This window comes from Narcine bancroftii, chromosome 5 (genome assembly GCF_036971445.1).
Source record: "Narcine bancroftii isolate sNarBan1 chromosome 5, sNarBan1.hap1, whole genome shotgun sequence".
Lineage (NCBI taxonomy): Eukaryota > Metazoa > Chordata > Chondrichthyes > Torpediniformes > Narcinidae > Narcine > Narcine bancroftii.
In genome coordinates, this window is record NC_091473.1 from 161,534,081 (window position 1) to 161,553,141 (window position 19,061).

A 19,061-nucleotide genomic window follows, 5' to 3' on the forward strand; every position below is an offset into this window, starting at 1 on the left:
AGAAAATCCATTCTCAATCTTTTTACAGCTGTGGCCCCTGTCTCTGCTCAGTTTATTCCTCCCCCCCCCCCCCCCCGTGAAGCAGTTGTTTTTATTACTTCTGTACTTTCTTTCTCCTACCAACTGCATTAACTTAAACATGTTATGGTCCCCAATGGGGCTGTAGGGCCCCTATTGAGAATGGCTGCTCTAGATTCTCTTGTTCCCTTGGATTCAGAATGTTTTATAACTTGGCAAATTAATCCCAGTAAGATTAATTCATTGAAGTAGTTAATACAATCATGCCTGTAATTTTAATAAAGCTTAACCTTTTAACAATTTTACAAAACACCAGAGGACATCTGTAAAAGGTGATGGAAGGAAAGCTAAGAAGAGACATCAGGGTAAAAACACAGAAATGCTGGTGGAACTCAGCAGATATCGCTGCGTCCATAGGAGATAAAGATGTATGACTAGTTTCGGGCCTGATCCCTTCTTCAAGGTATTAGCAAAAAGCAGACAGGCAATTGAATAAAAGGGCTGGGGAGAAGGAAAGAAAGAGCAGGGGGAGGAATACAGGCTAACTCAGTAGAAGTAGGTACCTGGAATGCATTGCCAGGGATGGTGGTGGAGGCTGGTACAATAGGGACATTTAAAAGACACAGGCAAGCACATGCGTGCAAGAAAAATAGAGGGTTATGGGTGTGAAATAGGGAATGTTTAGATTGTTGAGTAGGTTTATATAAGTCGGCCCGACATTAGGAGCCAAAGTGCTGGAATGTTCAATGTTCTAAAATTCCAAAACTTGTAAGCTCCAAGTATGATAGGTCCAGCTAGAGGGAGGGTGTCACTGAGCTGGAGAAGGTGCAAAAAAGATCTCTGAGGATATTGCCAATACTGGAGGGCTTGAGATGTAAGGAGATATTGGCTATGCTGGGACTTTTCCCCCTGTACCATAGGAGGTTGAGGGGCGACTGCGCAGAGGTCCATAAAATCATGAGGGGCGCGGATAAGGTGACTGTCCCCAGGGTAGGAGAGTCTAAAACTAGAAGGCAGATATTTAAGATGAGAGGGAAAAGATGTAAAATGGACATGAAGGGCACCTTCACATAGCAGGTGGTGGGTACGTGGAACAAGCTGTCAGAGGAGGTGGTAGAGGAGGTCAATTATAAGACAAGAACAGTAAAACCCCAGGTATCTGAAATTCAAGGAACCAGCAAAAAAAAGAGGAAAATAAATATAAAACTTAAAAATAAGTAAGAATAAAATGACAGGTAAAAATATGTAAATTTAAAATAGTAAAAGTAAATGTTCTCTAAAGTAACACATGAGCCTTGGGTGAAGATGGGAGCGAATATTCAGCCAGTAGAGTGTTGCGGTCAGGCTTTGCTCGTAGCAGCTATTTGAATAAAGTTGTGTGAAACAGCAATGGCATCGCCCAGGATGAAGAGCTGGTTGATGCCGCTTGTCGTTGGAGTGGCTCTCTTCAAGTGTCTCCTGATCCCTGGTTAGTAAGAGTTACCCTTGTCTGAGGCTGATGTGTAAACTTGAGGGAGGGGGTGTTAATAATTTATAGTTTGTCTTTTGGGCGGCTCCACAGAGGGTGAGGAATCTGCAGGTGCAGCGACAGTTAAATGTTTTCAAAGAATGTGACTGAAAATAAAGTAAAATGTTTTAAGGCGTATATATTCATGCAAGTGAAGTTTGTTCAGTGTAAGTACAGTATAGTATTTTTGTCTTTTAAACTGTTTATTCTTAATGTAGGTGTTTTAGTTAAGCATTGTAAGAGTGACTCTCGAGCAACCAGAAAATACATCTATCCAGCATCTACCAATTCCATAGGTGCCAGATACCTGGGGTTTGACTGGACATGGATAGGAAAGGTTTAGAGGAATTGGGACCAAAAGTAAATGGGACTAGATGTAGTACACAGCCTGGTCAGAACAGGCATATTGGCCAAAGGAGTGAAACACAAAAGTCTGCAGACGCTGTGATTGTTGGAGAAACGCTGGAGGAACTCAGCAGGTCTCGCAGCATCCACAGACGGTAAAGATGGGCCAAAGGGTCTGCTTCCATTCTGCGTGGCTCTATGGACTCTGGTGTATAGGAGAGATGTATCTACAAAACAAGTCTTCCAAACTGCCCCTTTGACATATTTAGTGAATGTGGATCACTTTCCATGTCTGGAGTCACCACCCAGTGAAAGCTCTGCCCTCCAGTATGCAGTAGACGCCACGTAGCACAGGTAGATAACACCAACAATGCCAGGTTAGCAGAATCACCTTCTTCCAGGTCATGCCCAATGCCCAGATTCAGCTCCAGTGGGCAGGATCGCTGTTCACAAACTCTGGACACCGTGCTCCGAGTGGTTTCATAGAAGATGGCACCATAGGAACAGCCTCTTTGCCACAAACACGTGCTGCCACCAATCAGGCTGTCCAAATTAAACTTAAACTCTGCCTCTTGTATTTGGTAGATTCCCCTCCATCATCTTCATCTAGAAGCCTGGTAAATGCACCCATTGTATCTGCTTCCACCAGTTCCAGGCACACACCACTCTGTAAAATATTTTCCCCACACCTCCCCTTCAGCTTAAAGGCATGTCCTCTAGTGTGTGTGAGACATTTTTACTCTCACAGGTTGAGAGGAGTCCTGATGAGGTATATAAAATGTCACCTCTCATGATTTTGCATATCAGAGTTCTCCACCTCTGCTGAAGAGAATATAACAGTGAGTTTGTCCAATCACTCCCCATAGCTGATATCATCTAAAACAGGCAACATCCTGGTGAACTTTTTCTGTACCAAAGCCTCTGTATCCTTCCTGTAATGGGATATCCAGAATTGCACACAGTATTCCAAGTGCAGCCTAACCAAAGTTTTATATCACTGCCCAGTGAAGGCAAGCATTCCCTACACTTTCTTTGCCACCCTATCAACTTGCGTGGCCACTTTCTCGGAGCCATGGACCTGGACCTCCCACCCCCAACCCCTCAGCATATCTGCTTTGAAAAGTCACATCATTTACTCTGTACCTTCCCCTTACATTTGACCTTTCAATGTGCACCACCTCACACTCGAGTGGATGAAACTCTGCCATTTCTCTGGCCAGCAGGTTGGTATCTTACTTGCCAGGAGAACGGAGTAAATCCAAGAATTTCTGAAAGCGTCCTTGGGGGGAATAAATGTAACGTTCCCATAGACTTCTGGGAATCCCTGTCCCTAGCCCACTCAAAGAGGGCAAGGAATATTCATGGCTTTAAGACTTGATTCTTTGGGGTGGGGTTGTGAAAATGTCAGAGCACATCTCCTGCATCCATCGTCCAAAGCAGTGGTTCTCAATCTTTTTATTTCCATTCATGTACCATCTTAAGTAACCACACACATAGGTGCTCTGTGCTTAGTGAAGGATTTCTTAAGGTGGTATATGAGTTGAGTCTAAAGCAGTGGTTCTCAACCTTTTTCTTTCCGCTCACATACCACTTTAAGTATTCCCTATGCCATAGGTGCTCTGTGATTAGTAAGGGATTGCTTCAGGTGGTATGTTAATGGAAAGAAAAAGTTTGAAAACCAGTTTTAATCGTACCTAATTGACCTGCTATGTGCACAGTTTCATAACTTCATAGGAGATGGGCCAATGACAAATTTTTCTCAAGCAAAATATTTCAGTAACAATTGGGTCTAGCAGTGGTTCTCAACCTTCCCTTTCCACTAGCATATCTCCTCAAGCAATCCCTTATTAATCATAGAGCACCTATGGCACAGGGATTACTTAAAATGGTATGTGAGTGGAAAGAAAAAGGTTGATAACCACTAGTCTAAAGCAATAATTCTCCAGTTTAGCAGGATAATTAAAACAGTGAGTCACTGACCATTGCGTGTCAGAAGGCTTTTGATGGTTGGTTCTTCTTGAGTTACAACCCTTTCAGCCCTCCCCTGGGCTAGTGGGTCGATGTGTTGTGCAGTGGGGTTTTCTGAGACTGCTGGTCAACTTTGATCTGTCGTCCCACAGAGATTGGGATGATCCGCGTTTGTTTACATTGACTGCTCTGCGTCGAAGAGGATTCCCTCCAGAGGCAATAAACAACTTCTGTGCTAAGGTAAGGATATCCCCATTTTCAATAGCACTGCCTGTTTGGTCTGCTACAGTGGATTAAACACAAGAAAATAAGAGCAGGAGAAGGCCACTCAGCCCCTTGAACCTATCTAATCATTCAATATAATTATGACTGATCTGCCTCACAGCCATCGAATTCCCTCCTCTGATAAGCATCTATCCCCCTCCTCATTAAATCCCCAATGATCCAGTCCCCAGTAATCCCATCTCCACATCCTTCCTCTAAATTTACAACGGGATCTAGATCAGTTGAGAAGGTGGGCCAAGGAGTGCCAAATGGAATTTAACTCTTACAAGCGTGAGGTGTTGCACTTTTAAAGTCATACTAGAGCAGGACCTGCATAGTGAAAGGTAGGCCCCTGGAGAGAGGTGTTGAACAGACTCCTTCTACCTCTCTCTCCCCATCATCCACCATGTCCTGCAATGAGCCAGTGACTGGTTTCGTCTTTTCTCCCTCCCCAGGTTGGAGTAACTGTGGCACAGACGACGATGGCACCACATCTTTTGGAGTCGTGTGTTCGGGATGTTCTCAATGACACTGCACCTCGGGCCATGGCTGTGCTCGAGCCCCTGAGAGTTTCCATTATCAACTTTTCATCTGACCAGGTAATCTCTGGCCTCCTATGCATACCCAGCTGTCAGAAACCACATCAGAATTGATCCCAAGCCTGAATAATCTGCTTTGTAATAACGTGGGGATCTAGGGTGGTCAGATTCAGTTCCACTTCATCTAGAGCTCAGGCAGAAATGAGGGAATGTACATGGCTGGCATAACCCACCCCCTTTGGCGGGGGTGGGATGCAGGTGGTGGGGGGTGGGCTAGTGTATAGACCATCCTGTGGTATGGTGAGCTGGTGTATAACCCATCCCGTGGTGGGGTGAGCTGGTGTATAACCCATCCCGTGGTGGGGTGAGCTGGTGTATAACCCAACCCATGGAGGGAGGTGTGAGAAACAGAAGTACCTTCACAGATTTTGCTCGAGTCAAAAATTGAGAACAAAGAACATTTATTGTACAACAGTGCAAAGTTGGGTGCTTCCCCTTACCATGGGAATACACACACATACTGGGGCTCACCCAACTTTTATACAGTTCATTTCAGTGTAGAGGACTGCCTAAAGAAATCTCTTGGTGCCTGCCACATTGACCACCGCCAGTGGGCTGATATCGCCTCAAACCGTGCATCTTGGCGCCTCACAGTTCGGCAGGTAGCAACCTCCTTTGAAGAAGACCGCAGAGCCCACCTTAGTGACAAAAGACAAAGGAGGAAAAACCCAACACCCAACCCCAACCCACCAATTTTCCCCTGCAACCACTGCAACCGTGTCTGCCTGTCCCGCATCGGACTTGTCAGCCACAAACGAGCCTGCAGCTGACGTGGACATTTACCCCTCCATAAATATTTGTCTGCGAAGCCAAGCCAAAGAAAAGAAGAGGTACCCTCCCCCCATTATCATTCTTCTGCCTCCTGGATTGGTTTGGCATTTGGTAATTCTGTCTGCCTACGTGCAATTTTTGTAAACTTGAAAGACCATGGGGTATCCTGTCTGGGTCCCATCATGTCATTGTCCTTATTCATGAATTTGGCTTTGTCCTTATTCACACATCTCAACCCCCAGGACTTACTAATTCTGCAGAATTTGCTAATTCTTTCTATCACTATAAGACCCTTATTCTATTATACTTGTGTAACCCTTCCTCGCACTCTTATCGGAATTCATCCTTATCAGAATTCATCCCTACTCAACACTTACTTAACTTCCTCTAATCTAGTCTAGTATTCCTTATTTCATTCATACTAGCTTTACTTCCTATATTCTATTATCTCTCACAGAGGGGAGGCTGGTGTTTAATGGGGCGGGGTGGGGGGGAGGCTGGTGTATAACCCAACCTGTGGGCTGGTGTATTAATCCCATAGAAGGGGGGGGGGGGGGGCGGGAGGCTGGTGTATAACACACATCGGGGGCCGAAGGAAGAAGTAAGTGTATAATGCACTCTGCAGGTGGGGGGAGGCTGGTGTATAACCCTGCTTTAGTCATCGACAGGATGGCCTGATGACCCTCTCCCAGGACTGTATCTCCGTCCCCGCAGCAAATTCAGGCCATCTTTCAATAGAATATCAACATTCCTCAGGACTGAATGTTTGGTTCTCTTTGCCAGAACAATGATATCAGTTACTGATCTCCAACTAACCAGTTGTGACTGTGCCTACCCGAAAGAGGGTTAGTTCATCTGGGATCAATAGCTGCAATAATATGTAATTCACCATGAAGAAGGGGGATGTGTTTGATTCATGTTTTGGGGGCATTTCCACTATTTTGGTGCTGTGAGGATGGTGAGGTCAGTTGATGTTGGCCAAGACCCCCACCAGTGCTCTGATCAGCTCTGGAGTAGCTATGTAAGGGAAGTGGGCGCAGATTATCTCTTCCTGTTCTGATCGGTTCACTTTCCGCAGCCTCTAGAAGTTCCCGTTCCAAATTTCCCAGCAGATGAGAGCAAAGGATTCCACACGGTACTGATCAGCCCCACCATCTACATCGAGCAGTCTGACTTCCGGGAGGTGAGTGCCCTTGACAGCCATGTTGTGACATCACCATGCTGGCCAGTAGCACCAAATGTGAACCGAGGGATTCCAGGGTCCGGTCGAACCTGGCCAGGGATCTGGTGTGGAGTTAATACTCATTGCAGCATCAGGATCCAGTCCAATTTAGGAGCACCTTGAGTTTCGGACAGAAAACTGGATTGTGGATGGATGTTTAATGCAGAAACCAGATTAAGATTGGATGTGGGACCAGCATGGGGCCAAGGAAGGTTGTGGCTCTGGATCGGGATTGCATCTGGCCTTGGGATCCATCTTGGGATTAGCACGAGGTGCGGGTGGGGGGCAGGGATGTGTTGGGGAGGGAGGCATGGGTTAAGGCAGGGATGTGTCGTGGCGGGGGCAGAGTTGAGTGGGGGGCAGGCAAGGGGTGTGGAATAGGTAAGGGCCGGTGGTTGGTGAGGGAGGGGATGGGCAGCGAGCAGGGAAGGTTCAGGGGATGGGTGGGGGGAGGGACGGGTTGGTTCAAAGGCAGGGATGGTGCAGGGGACAAGGATGGTTCAGGGAGGCAGGAACGGTGCAGGGTAGGGATTGGGGAGGAGGTGTGGGGTGGGAATGAGGGGCGGGGCAAGGATATGTTGGGGGTCTAGGACCGGTTCAGGGTGAGACGGCAGGCTTGGGGGTGTAGGGCAGGGATGGATCGGGGGCAGGGGTGAGGCGGGGGATGGAGGGAAGGGTCATGGGGCAGGGATGATACGGGGGGTTGGGACGGGGAGGTCAGTGGCAGATTGGGACGAGGCAGGGGTGGGGTGGGAGTGATGGATGGGACAGGGACAGGTCTGATATCTGAATGGGTCAGGGATGGGGGTGTCAAGGGCATGTCGGGGTCAAGGCTGGGCAGGTGCAGAGTTGGGGGTCAAGGCAGGGACGGGGCCAGGAGCGGATCGAATGGTGGGTGCAAAGACAGGTCAGGGTTGGGAGCAAGGGGTGCAGCGTGTACACTGCTGTTCACTGGCTCTATTGCTGTTGATCCACAACCCCTGTGTGTGTGTGTGCAGGTAATGGAGAAGGGTTACAAGCGATTGACCCCTGAGCAACCGGTTGGACTCCGACATGCTGGTTATGTCATCTCCATCCAGACGGTCATCAAGGTAGGTCTGTCACCAGTCGCAGCACTCATCCCTGAACATGATTCCGTGATCAGGAACATGATTCTTCCTCACCAGCTTGCCCCATGCCTGTTCCATCTCTGCCATGGAGTAGAAACCATTTTACTCCTGGAACCTGCTTCACTTTTCAAAACTTGGGATGCCCAGGAGCAGGAGGAGACCAATCGACCCACTTGGTGCTGTTTTCCTGAGCTGTCAGATTGAAGGGTCAGACATGTAGGCATCGGAAGGCTTGAATTACACAAGATATTTAGGCTCTGGTCAGCAACATGGCATTTGATAAGGTTCCACATAAAATCGCAAAGTCATTGAAGACCCACCCTGCACGCATCATCTTTCAGCTATTCCTGTTGGGAAAGAGATACAAGAGTATCAGGGTCAGTGCCATAGGCTGAGAGAATGATGAATGACTAAATGAACTGCTCACAGTAACCATCCAAGACACTATATTGAACTATATTTATTTTTATATATGTACCATGTTTGTCCTGCTTATGCATCGCTTGTGTTACATCTGGATGTGTGCATGTTTTGTATTGAAGACTGGAAAACACTGTTTCGCTTGATCTTGATCACAGTAGGCTGCTCTGGAAGGCCGGCATAGGCAAGTTGGGCCAAAGGGCTTTTCCACACTGTGACTCTATGACCATCCCACATCCCTTGATTCCTTTCATATCCAGCAATCCATCAACTTGTGCTTTGATTGGATTCAACAGCAACTCCACCGCCCTGTGTGTTAGAGATCCGTGAGAATTCCCCACCTTGTGAGTGAAGAGATTTCTCCTCTCAGCCCTGTTTAGCTGATCCTCATTCCAGACTGTGATCCTTCAGTTGGGGACCAGACAACCTGTTTCCTGACAGTCCTAGAGAGGAAATCCCTGTCTCTTCAAGCTCTTACTGAAAACCCACCAGCCTTGGAACCATTCTGGTGAGTCTTTACTGTCTGGCAAATATATTCTCTTGTACAGTAAGCTCTGAATTCCAGAAATGATTTAACCAAGACCCTGTGCATCTCTCCTCCTGCACTCAAACGCTCTCTAGGCAACAAGCCATTTGTCCACGATCTCTCACCATCCACAAGTGCTGTGCTTTTGTATTTTCTGGATTGCCCTCGCATTTTTCCACTCTGATGTCCATGCTGGCTTTGACATGAAACCAAATTTCAGACATCTGGCTCTCTGAGTACTCAAAATCCCAGCAACAGCGCTTCAGCTTGGTTACGTGGTCACCTCTCACCCCTGGGGAAGTGCCTCCAATTTGTGAGGAAACAACTGCTTGCCATCTACCTGAACTCTTTTAAATTTGCATGTAAAAAAATTTAGACACACAGCATGGTAACAGGCCCTTCAGCCCAAGACCCCGTGCTAACCAATGGACCTAAACCCCACCCACCCCACCCACGGTCAATATGTTTTATGGTTTTTTTAAGGGTGGGAGGAAACCGGAGCCCCTGGACAAAATCCACGCAAAAGTGGGGAGAACGTACAAACTCCTTACGGTGAGGGATTTAAACCCTGGCACTGTAAAGGCTTTGCACTAACCGCTACGCCATCCATGTCAGCACTGTGTAAATGCAATACACACCTGTCTTGGGAGGTCTCAGTAGGATGTGTTTCTGTTGACGTGTAGTTTTCATCACACAGGATAATGATGGAAAAGTGGTTGAACTGGAAGTGATGTGTCAGAAATCTGACTTGGGGGAGAAGCCAAAGGCTTTCATTCACTGGGTGTCTAATCCTCTGACGTGTGAACTACGGCTCTACGAGACACTGTAAGTGGCAGGTTATAGGGGTGTATCTTGGAGAGGTTATAGGGATGTTTATCGATGGGTTACAAGGATGTACCTCGGGTAGGGGGGGTTACTTAGGTGTACCACGGGTGGGGGGTTACTTGGGCGTACCACAGGTGGGGGGGTTACACGGGTGTACCACGGGTTGGGGGGGTTACATGGGTGTACCACAGGTGAGGGGGTTACGCGGGTGTAACACGGGTGGGGGGTCGCGCGGGCGTACCTCGGGGAGAGGGATTGCATGGGCATTACTTGGGGTGGGTCACGTGGGTGTTCCTTGGGGGGGTGTTGGTTAGGGTTTAAGGGTGTATCTCGTGTGTTGGAGGTGTGGGGGTGGATGGGGTTACAGGAGAATGAATGGTTTTTGGGACAAGAGTGAAAGACAGGAATTTTCCACAATTGAAGTGTCAATTCCATTGTTTCTATTTTATAGTTTCCTCCACAAGTGCCCTGAGGACCTGACTGAGGTGCCCGGTGGTTTTCTGACTGATATTAATCCCGTGAGTATGGACAGAGAAGGGGGTTGGGTTCACACTTTCATCACAGGTGGACATTGTGATCTAGGACTCAAGGGGTGTGGAGATGAGTATGCTTGGTGGATAGAGGGGACTGGGGAAGTAGATATTTCCCCCTCGCTGGGAGGAGGGAGGAATGCAGCTCCCCTCTATGGGGGAGGGAACTGCTTCACCCCTCGCTTGGTGTGGGGGGGGGGCGATTTTTCACTCCCCTCTCTTTGGGGAAGGGGCAGGGTGAACTACCACCTCCCCACTTCTCTAGGGAAATGAATGGCCTTCATTGCCTCTGGATAACACTGGATTGGCAAATCACACTGGATTATCCCATGTGCATCCTCTATTTCATGGGCTTTTGCCTGTGCTGTTGTAATGTTATTTGGTGGCCTGTAGACTACTTCCATTCTGTCTGTGGTATTTTTACCCCTTAGCTATTTCTATGCTCTACCCATATGGATTCAACATTCTGCTCTTTAGATTTTATATCATTTGTCACCACCGTCCTGATCGCTCCTGAATGAAGAGCACTACCTCATCTCACCTTCTGGCCTATCATCACCACCGTCCTGATCACCACCACCATCCTGATCACTACCTCATCTCACCTTCTGGCCTATCACCACCACCGTCCTGATCACCACCATCCTGAGCACTATCTCATCTCACCTTCTGCCTGGATCCCCACCTGCCTTCCATATTAGTTTGAGCCCTTCCCGATAGCACGAGCAAACAGTCCCCTTTGTTCCAGGACATTGATCCCTGTGCTGCCCAGGTGCAGACCATCCCACCTCTCATCTTCCCCCACAACCGGTTCCAATGCCCTAGGAATTTGAAACCTCCCTCCTGCACCATCCTTACTCTTTTTCAGACTAGTACCTGACACAGGTAGCAATCCTGAGATAGCGAACTTTGAGGTCATACTTTATAATTTATCTCCCTGCTCCCTACATTCAGCTTTAAGGTCCTCATCCTTTTTTTTTCCCCTGTATTGTTGCTACCTACATGCATTATGACAACTGGTTGTTTCCCTTCCCCTTTCAGATGTCCTGCAACTACTCTGAGATATCCCTGACCCTTGCCCCGAGGAGGCAGCGCACCATCCAGGAGTCCCGTTTGTGGCCACAGAAACACCGTGGAGCCATGATCTTGGCTTCTGCTGCCTTCCCCCTCCCCACCAATGAGCCATCTCTTCCCCCCCCCCCCCCCACCTCCACCAATTGCTTTGGAGGGAAATGATGGCAGATGACTCCTGATCAATCTGCTGCTGCTCTGCCTACTGGTCACCCATTCCCCGTATTTCCTTCAGCCCTTAAACCCTTCTCTCAAACAGATCTCCTGACCTTAATTGCCTTTGTGTCCTCTGCAGTTTATAGCCATAATATTTCCATATAGTTAATTTGATTCCTAAATCCAGCCACTGGGATGACAAGAATCAATCTGAGCAATGCTGTTACTGTCTCATGGAAACAATTATGCAACACATTCAACCAGTCAGTCTCCACTGGTGGAAAAGGAGCTGCCTATTCTTTTCTCCTCTCCAGCCCTGTGTCATAACCTATGGGTCTCAGCTACACATCCCAGCACATTCTGTCTCTCTCAGCCTTCCAGACCCATTCTCCCTCTGCATGGGGGTAGTTACAAAACAGTTGAGAAGGAACTACTTCTCCCAGAGATGAGTGAATGTTTGCCCAGTTTGAGGCAATGGAGGAAATCTCATTAAATATATTTAAGACAGATTTTTGAATAGCAGAGTAATTGATGGTTATTGTAACAGGCGGGTAAATGGAGCTGAGCCCATGGCCAGATCAGCCATGATCTTTTTTTGAATGACAGAGCAGGTTGAGCAAGCCAGATTGTTGACTGCTCCTATTTCTTCTGCTCTAATGTTCAACCTCTACCCAGAACTGAACTGCTCAGTCCCGTCTACCCAGAATCCAGAGAAATGGCAATCAGAACTGAACATAACAATTACAGCACGGAAACAAGCCATTAGGCCCTTCTAGTCCGCACCGAACCAAACACCCCTCTCTAGTCCCACCTCCCTGCACAATGACCATAACCCTCCATCTTCTTCTTATCCATATACCTGTCCAACCTTTTCTTAAATAATACAATTGACTCCGCCGCCACTATTTCTCCCGGAAGCTCATTCCACACGGCTACCACTCTCTGAGTAAAGAAGTTCCCCCTCATGTTATCTCTAAACCTCTGCCCCTTAATTCTTAACTCATGTCCTCTTGTTTTAATCTTTCCTCCTCTTAACGGAAATAGTCTATCCACATCCACTCTGTCTATCCCTTTCATAATCTTAAATACTTCTATCAAATCCCCTCTCAACCTTCTACGCTCCAAAGAATAAAGACCTAATCTGTCCAATCTCTCCTTATACTCTAGATGCTTAAACCCAGGTAACATTCTGGTAAACCTTCTCTGCACTCTCTCCACTCTGTTTATATCCTTCCTATAATTAGGCGACCAGAACTGCACACAGAACTCCAAATTAGGCCGCACCAACATCTTGTACAATCTCAACATCACCTCCCAACTCCTATTTTCCATGCAATGATTGATAAAGGCCAGCATACTAAAAGCCTTCTTCACCACCCTATTCACGTGAGTTTCTACCTTCAGGGAATGATGTACCGTTACTCCTAAATCTTTCTGCTCTTCTGTATTCATCAATGTTCTCCCATTTACCACGTATGTCCTGTTCTGATTCTTCTTACCAAAATAAAGCACCTCACACTTATCAGCATTAAATTCCATCTGCCATTTTTCAGCCCACTTTTCTAAGCAGCCCAAATCCCTCTGCAATCCTTGAAAACCTTCTTCATTATCCACTATTCCACCTATCTTAGTATCGTCTGCATATTTACTAATCCAATTCACCACCCCATCATCTAGATCATTAATGTATATAACGAACAACAATGGGCCCAATACAGATCCTTGAGGCACACCACTGGTCACCAGCCTCCAACCTGACAGACAATTATCCACTACCACTCTCTGGCCTCTCCCTTTCAGCCAATGTTCAATCCATTTGACTATCTCAAAATTTATACCTAAAGACTGCACCTTCCTAACTAACCTTCCATGTGGTACCTTATCGAAGGCCTTACTGAAGTCCATATAGACAACATCCACTGCGCTACCCTCATCCACATTCCTAGTCACCTCTTCAAAAAATTCAATCAGATTGGTCAAACATGACCTTCCTCCCACAAATCCATGTTGAGTGCTCCTGATCAGACCCTGTCTATCCAGATGTTTATAAGTACTATCTCTAAGAATTTTCTCCATTAATTTACCTACCACAGACGTCAAACTTACAGGCCGATAGTTGCCAGGCTTCCTCCATGGCACTCCGTTGGTGACTGAAGCAATGTATGAAGCTGTATCATGACCTCCTACTCTGGTAGTCCATGCCTTGGCTAGCGAAGGCAAATCTTCCATGTTCCTTCGTCCCCACCTCGTCTATCTGTGCTGCTACTTTCAGGGATCCTTGGACTTTACTGAGGAATAGAAGGCCCTCCGCCTACACCCAAGGATCAGCCATTAATTGCATATCCCCAACCCTTGTTAATCCCCCCGCAGTACTTACCAGGATGAAGATCGTGAGTCAGCATACAGGAGGGAAATTGAAAACTTTGCTGAAAAAAGGAATCTCAGAGTTGTATGTGATGCCATGTATGTACACTGACAAAAAATCTGAAACTGAGGAGCTGATTGTTGACTTCAGGAAGGGAAAGCCAGAGGTGTGTGATCCAGTGATCTTTGGGGGATCAAAGGTGGAGAAGGTGAGAAAATTTAAGTCCTTGGGAGTCATTATCTTGGAGGATCTTTCCTGGACCAAACACACCAATGGCATCATAAAAAAAGCACCTCTACTTCTTCAGGAGTTTGTGGAAGTTTGGTATGACATCAGAAACCCTGGCAAATTTCTACAGAGGTGGAAAGTGTGCTGACCAGATGCATCACGGTCTGGTATGGGGACACCAATATTCCTGAGCGTAAAGCCCTGCAAAAGGAAGTGGACACAGGCCAGGGTATCACAGGCAAAGCCCTCCCTACTATCGAGAACTTCTACAGGGAATGTTGCCATCAGAGAGCAGCAGCAATCAGCAAAGACCCATACAACACAGCACACTCTCTGTTTTCACTACAGTTGTCAGGAAAGAAGTATTGGTGCCCCAAGACTTGTACCACCAGGTTCAGGAGCAGAGCTACCCCTCCACCATCAGACTCCTCAACAACAAATTCTATCAGGGATTAATTTAAGGACTCTTAATTGGGCAAGTTATTGATTTTTTTTAAATTCTTTCTGAATTGCAGTTTGTTTACATTTATTATCTATTTACAGTTTATTTGTTTACAAGTTACATTGTGTACAGTTCTTTTTTCCCTACCAATTAGTGGTAATTCTGCCTCGCCCGCAGGAAAAGAATCTCAAGGTTGTCTGTGATCTCATGTATGTACTCTGACAATAAATCTGAAGTTCTATCAGCATTGAACTCTCAATTGTACAAAGATGCAAGACACTGAATATGAAGGGAGCTTTTGTCACAATTTCATTCATCTCTTCCCTAGAGCTCCTTGCTGGTGATCCCAAATGCATTGCTGGATGTTTCTGTGAAAAGTGCGAAGCCATTTGACAAGTTCCAGTTCGAGCGTGTTGGTTATTTCTCTCTGGATCCAGATAGCACTGAACAGAAGGTGGGTGCACTGTTACCACGTGATCATCTCAAGCATGTTGATGAGGATTGCAGCGACTACACTAACCACTGGTTATTGTACATGGTGAAACACCCTCTCATGATTGAGGGTCTGTAAACCAAGAGACTTAACCATTTCTAACCATATAACCATTTACGGAGCGGAAACAGGCCATGTTGGCCTTTTGAGTCCGCACCGGTTCACTGATTTTGTGCGCCCTCTTCAGGCATTGGTCCCGGTAGACCTTCATTTCATAACGATGGGCGAATTCAATGCAAGTGGAATCATTCGTAGAAATGCTTGTGATGTTGGACAAACTGTCAGGGACAAGCCATGGCTGTCAGGTCTCTGGAATAAAGCCTGGCCTTGTGGTCAAGGTGAGAAGGGAGGGTGGTAAGAGGAAGGCTGTTGGGGAAGATTGAACAAGTTTTAAAAAAACACATCAGAGTCAAAGACAGGGTTATCAAAGGGAACCTACCCAGCCAATCTCAATGCCCTCTTCAAGTTCTGGTTTCAATTTCATCTGTTGTCACATGTACCAAGGCACAGTGAAAAAGTTTGTTTTGCGGGCATATCAGCTGGTCAACCCATATATAGAACAGCGATTTAAAAATAAAGTACAGGGTGTATAGTTACAGAGAGATCAGTTAGACTGGAGCATAGGCAATGTTATTGTACTTGTGTGAGGTTCACTGAGGAATCAGATAACAGCAGGAAAGAAATTCCTTGCATCTGGTGGTGTATTACACACGTGAATCTTCTTCCTGATGGGAGGGTGTGAAGAGAGTGTGGGATGAGTCTTTTAATATGTTGGTTACTTTTCCAAGGCATGGAAGGTGAAGATGGAGGGGAGGGGGATGCACGGCAGTGGGGGGGGGGTTGGAGAGATAGGGAGCTGCTGCAGTGGGGCAGGGAGGCGCCGGGTGGCAGAGGGGCTACGGCTGCAGAGGCTGTGGGAGCACTGTAGGTGAATTCATGACACTCAGTGACTCTGAAGGGACTTTCTTTTTTTTCTCTTACTGTAAGGGGCGCTGGCCTTTACTAATGGTGACTCTTTGTCTGCCTTATGGTAGGCGGGAGTCAATTTTGTGTAACATCTCGTTGAAGCATTTCATATGTTGAAAGGCCTGGACAGAGTAGATATGGGCAAGTTGCTTCCCATGGTAGAAGAGTCAAGGACAAAAGGGCACAACCTCAGGATTGGTTCCCATTTAGAACAGGTGTCAATTTGTTTTAGTCAGAGAGTGGTGAATTTGCTGCCACAGGTGGCTATGGAGGCCAGGTTGTAGGGTGTATTCAAGGTAGAGATTGATAGGTAGTCAGGGTGTCAAAGTTTATGGGGAGAGGGCAGGGGAGTGGTGCTGTCGGAGAATGGATCAGCTCATGATGGAATGGCGGAGCAGACTCAATGGGTTGAATAGCCTACTTCTGCTTTAATGTTACATATTCTGTGCTATAACATGACATACAAAGAATTTTGAATCTGCTGTGGGCATGTCACAGCGGTAGGTAAACTGGAGTGGGTTGAGGGAGGCTGGAAATCATGTGAGCCGACCAGCCTCTCAAAGCACCTAATGATGGGTGCCATTTAGACTGTTAGTGTTTTTCCTTGGCCCTGGGATGGTAGTGACCTTGTTGAAGCAGGTGGGGATTTGGGCCAGTTGCTTTGCCTGAATTCACACTTTCTCTTCACCCTTATGAGGGACTCCGTGCGTATGGTCTGAGCCTCCACTCCACTGCCCATGACAGCTTAATGTTGCAGGACAGAAGAGCATTTGACGGCTATTGGCCTGCACTCGTTGGAATTTAGGAGAATGAAGGAGGTTTCCCACAATGGGAGAGTCTTGGAAAAGAGAGCACAACTTCAGGATGCAAGGAATTTCTTTAGCCAGTGAGTGGTTAATCCGTGGCAGAGATGGGTTCTTGATTAGGAGGGCATCAAAGATTATGAGGAGAAGGCACACAATGATGCTACCCATCCCTCCCCCTCCACTGGCACAGTGGCTGCCCTGGGCAAAATGGCAGGGGAGGCTCGATGGGCTGAATGGTCTATTTCTGCTCCTTTGTCTTAGTCTTATGGAACTGACTTCTTCATGACCTTGATGGATCTGGGGGCCCCATCCCTAACTGCCCTCGAGATGGTGAGGGTGCACAGCCACTTTGCGGTGGTGGTTGGAAGGTGGGGGGGGGGGGGGGGGGGAATTCCAGGGTTTAGACCTGGTGGCAATATTTCAAAGTCAAAATAGAGTGTGACCAGGAGGGGAAGCCACGACCAGTGGTGTTGCCCCCCCCTTTCCCTTTGTGGGGAAGGAGCTGACAGACTACCCTGGGAGAGTAATGCAGTGCGTTTTGTAGGTTGTGCCCAGGGCAGCCACTCTGCCAGTGGAGGGGGAGGGATGGGTAACATCATTGTGTGTTCTCTCTGCTGGGTTGTGCAGATTATTCATAAGAAATGGGACCAGGAGTTGGCCATCTGGCCTATTGAGCCTGCTCTGCCATTCAATGAGATTATGGCTGATATGATTGGCTCATTTCTACCTTTCTGCCTTTTCCCCATATCCCTTTATTCCCCTACTATGTAAAAATTATCCAATCTTGTCTTGACTTCACTGCTTCAATGGGCAGTGAATTCCATAGATTCGTCATCCTCTGGGGAAAACACTTCCTCCTCATTTCCAACCTAAATCTATTTCCAACCCCGAATCTATGTCCCCTGTTTCTCATCTCCCCCACCAATGCAAATAACTTGCCTATCTCTAACTTATCTATGCCTTTCAGAATTTTAATCTCCAATGGTTTCTCAATGTATTTATCTTCCTCTGCAGCTGGTGTTCAACAGAACCGTGACTCTGAAGGAAGATCCTGGGAAGATGTGAGGAGTCGGGCTGCTCTGCTGAAGAGTCCCAAGGCCCAGAGCTACTGCTTGCTCCATCAATCTTCACAGTAACTCATTCAAACTCAGGCTGCACTACCCTGCGGTCCCAGTGCCGGAGCAGTGAGCCTCACTGATGGACCTCGGACCACAGAGCAAAGCCCAGGAAAGTAGACCGACACATTCACCAGTTGTGCCTCAGATTGCCAGGATCCCCTGTGGGGTGGGGAGATGGTGCTGGGATTGGATACACGAGGGAGAGGAGGATAGATAGTGAGAGGAAGGTGGTGCTAAGATCTCAGATGAGGTTGGCCTCTGGTTGGTGAGGATGGGCCCATCAGTCCAGCAGGAGGCAAGGTACCCTGGGGTGGAACTAATGCATATCAGCACCTTACAAGTTTTGATAGTGGTCATTTAGTGAAAGACCTGTATCCCATGCCCATCCTCTTCCCCTCCCCTCACCCAACCTCTTTGCCCCCTCCTGTTCCATCCCCACCTCTGTTTGGTTTCTTGCTGCAAGCTGTTTAATGTTGGGTTTGTGAAAATAAAGAGAATTTTTTGGAGCCGCTCTTTGTTGTGGTGGGTCTGCAGCTTGATGTAGGCAGGGACTGCAGGAAACTTCTGCACGGGTGCTGACACAAGCAGTGCTTGCTTCCTGAAAGAGCATTAGCACATAGGTTAGCGCTATGCTACTACAGGTCCAGTGACTCGGGTTTGAATATGGCGCAGTCTGTAATGAGTTTATATATTCTTCCAGTGACCTGCGTGGGTTTCTTCCGTGTGCTCCAGTTTCCTCCCACTCTTCAAAACATACGGGGTCATTTGGTCCAAGGGTCATCTGGGTGTATTTGGGTGGTGCAGGCTCGTAGACCAGAAAGGCCGTTACTGTGCTGTATCTCTAAATTAGTGCCCTGGGCTAACTCTTCAACCATGTCCTGGATGGCCTAACCTGCAGTGGACTTCTCTTTGGACAGTTAAACATGTTCTTGTAGGGAGATTGGGATTGCAGATGGTGAGGTCAGTCAGTGAAAAGCTTGGACCAAAGAGGATTCCAGTTTGGTCCTTGGCAGCATGGGACAGGTCTGTCATTTCATTGGGAAATAACCTAAAAGACTGGGATTGAGGATTCCATTGACCTCAGCTGTCGGATTGCAGGATGGAGGGATTTGACCACAAGGGGAATTCTGTAGTTGAAGCATGGATTTATCAGGAGCCAGTATCAGACAACTAGGGGGTGAAGTGGGAGGGACGACGACAGAATATGTGTTACCAAGTTATGGTGGTGCACAGACTGAGGGAATCCAGCTATGAGAGTGAAAATCCTGCAGTCGCAAAGAGCTGAATGAGGACCTTGGCATCAGTATGAGCG

At 47.3% G+C, this 19,061-nt stretch overlaps 1 protein-coding gene across 3 annotated transcripts in view; it reads left to right on the top strand.

Annotated features, from left to right (window-relative positions):
- qars1 (glutaminyl-tRNA synthetase 1) overlaps positions 1 to 18,255 on the top strand; it is a 68,613-nt gene extending 50,358 nt beyond the window's left edge. For 2 of the 3 annotated variants that reach the window (XM_069939485.1, XM_069939486.1), the window contains 8 exons: positions 3,991 to 4,078; positions 4,558 to 4,701; positions 6,551 to 6,655; positions 7,693 to 7,785; positions 9,447 to 9,574; positions 10,026 to 10,092; positions 14,695 to 14,820; positions 17,646 to 18,255. In XM_069939485.1, the coding sequence (XP_069795586.1) occupies positions 3,991 to 4,078; positions 4,558 to 4,701; positions 6,551 to 6,655; positions 7,693 to 7,785; positions 9,447 to 9,574; positions 10,026 to 10,092; positions 14,695 to 14,820; positions 17,646 to 17,696 (802 nt within the window). In that variant the 3' untranslated portion in view covers positions 17,697 to 18,255. Of the gene's footprint in view, positions 1 to 3,990; positions 4,079 to 4,557; positions 4,702 to 6,550; positions 6,656 to 7,692; positions 7,786 to 8,593; positions 8,719 to 9,446; positions 9,575 to 10,025; positions 10,093 to 14,694; positions 14,821 to 17,645 lie in introns of those variants that run through there. The other variant, XM_069939488.1, reaches the window with a different exon arrangement.
- Positions 18,256 to 19,061: the final 806 nt, after the last annotated feature.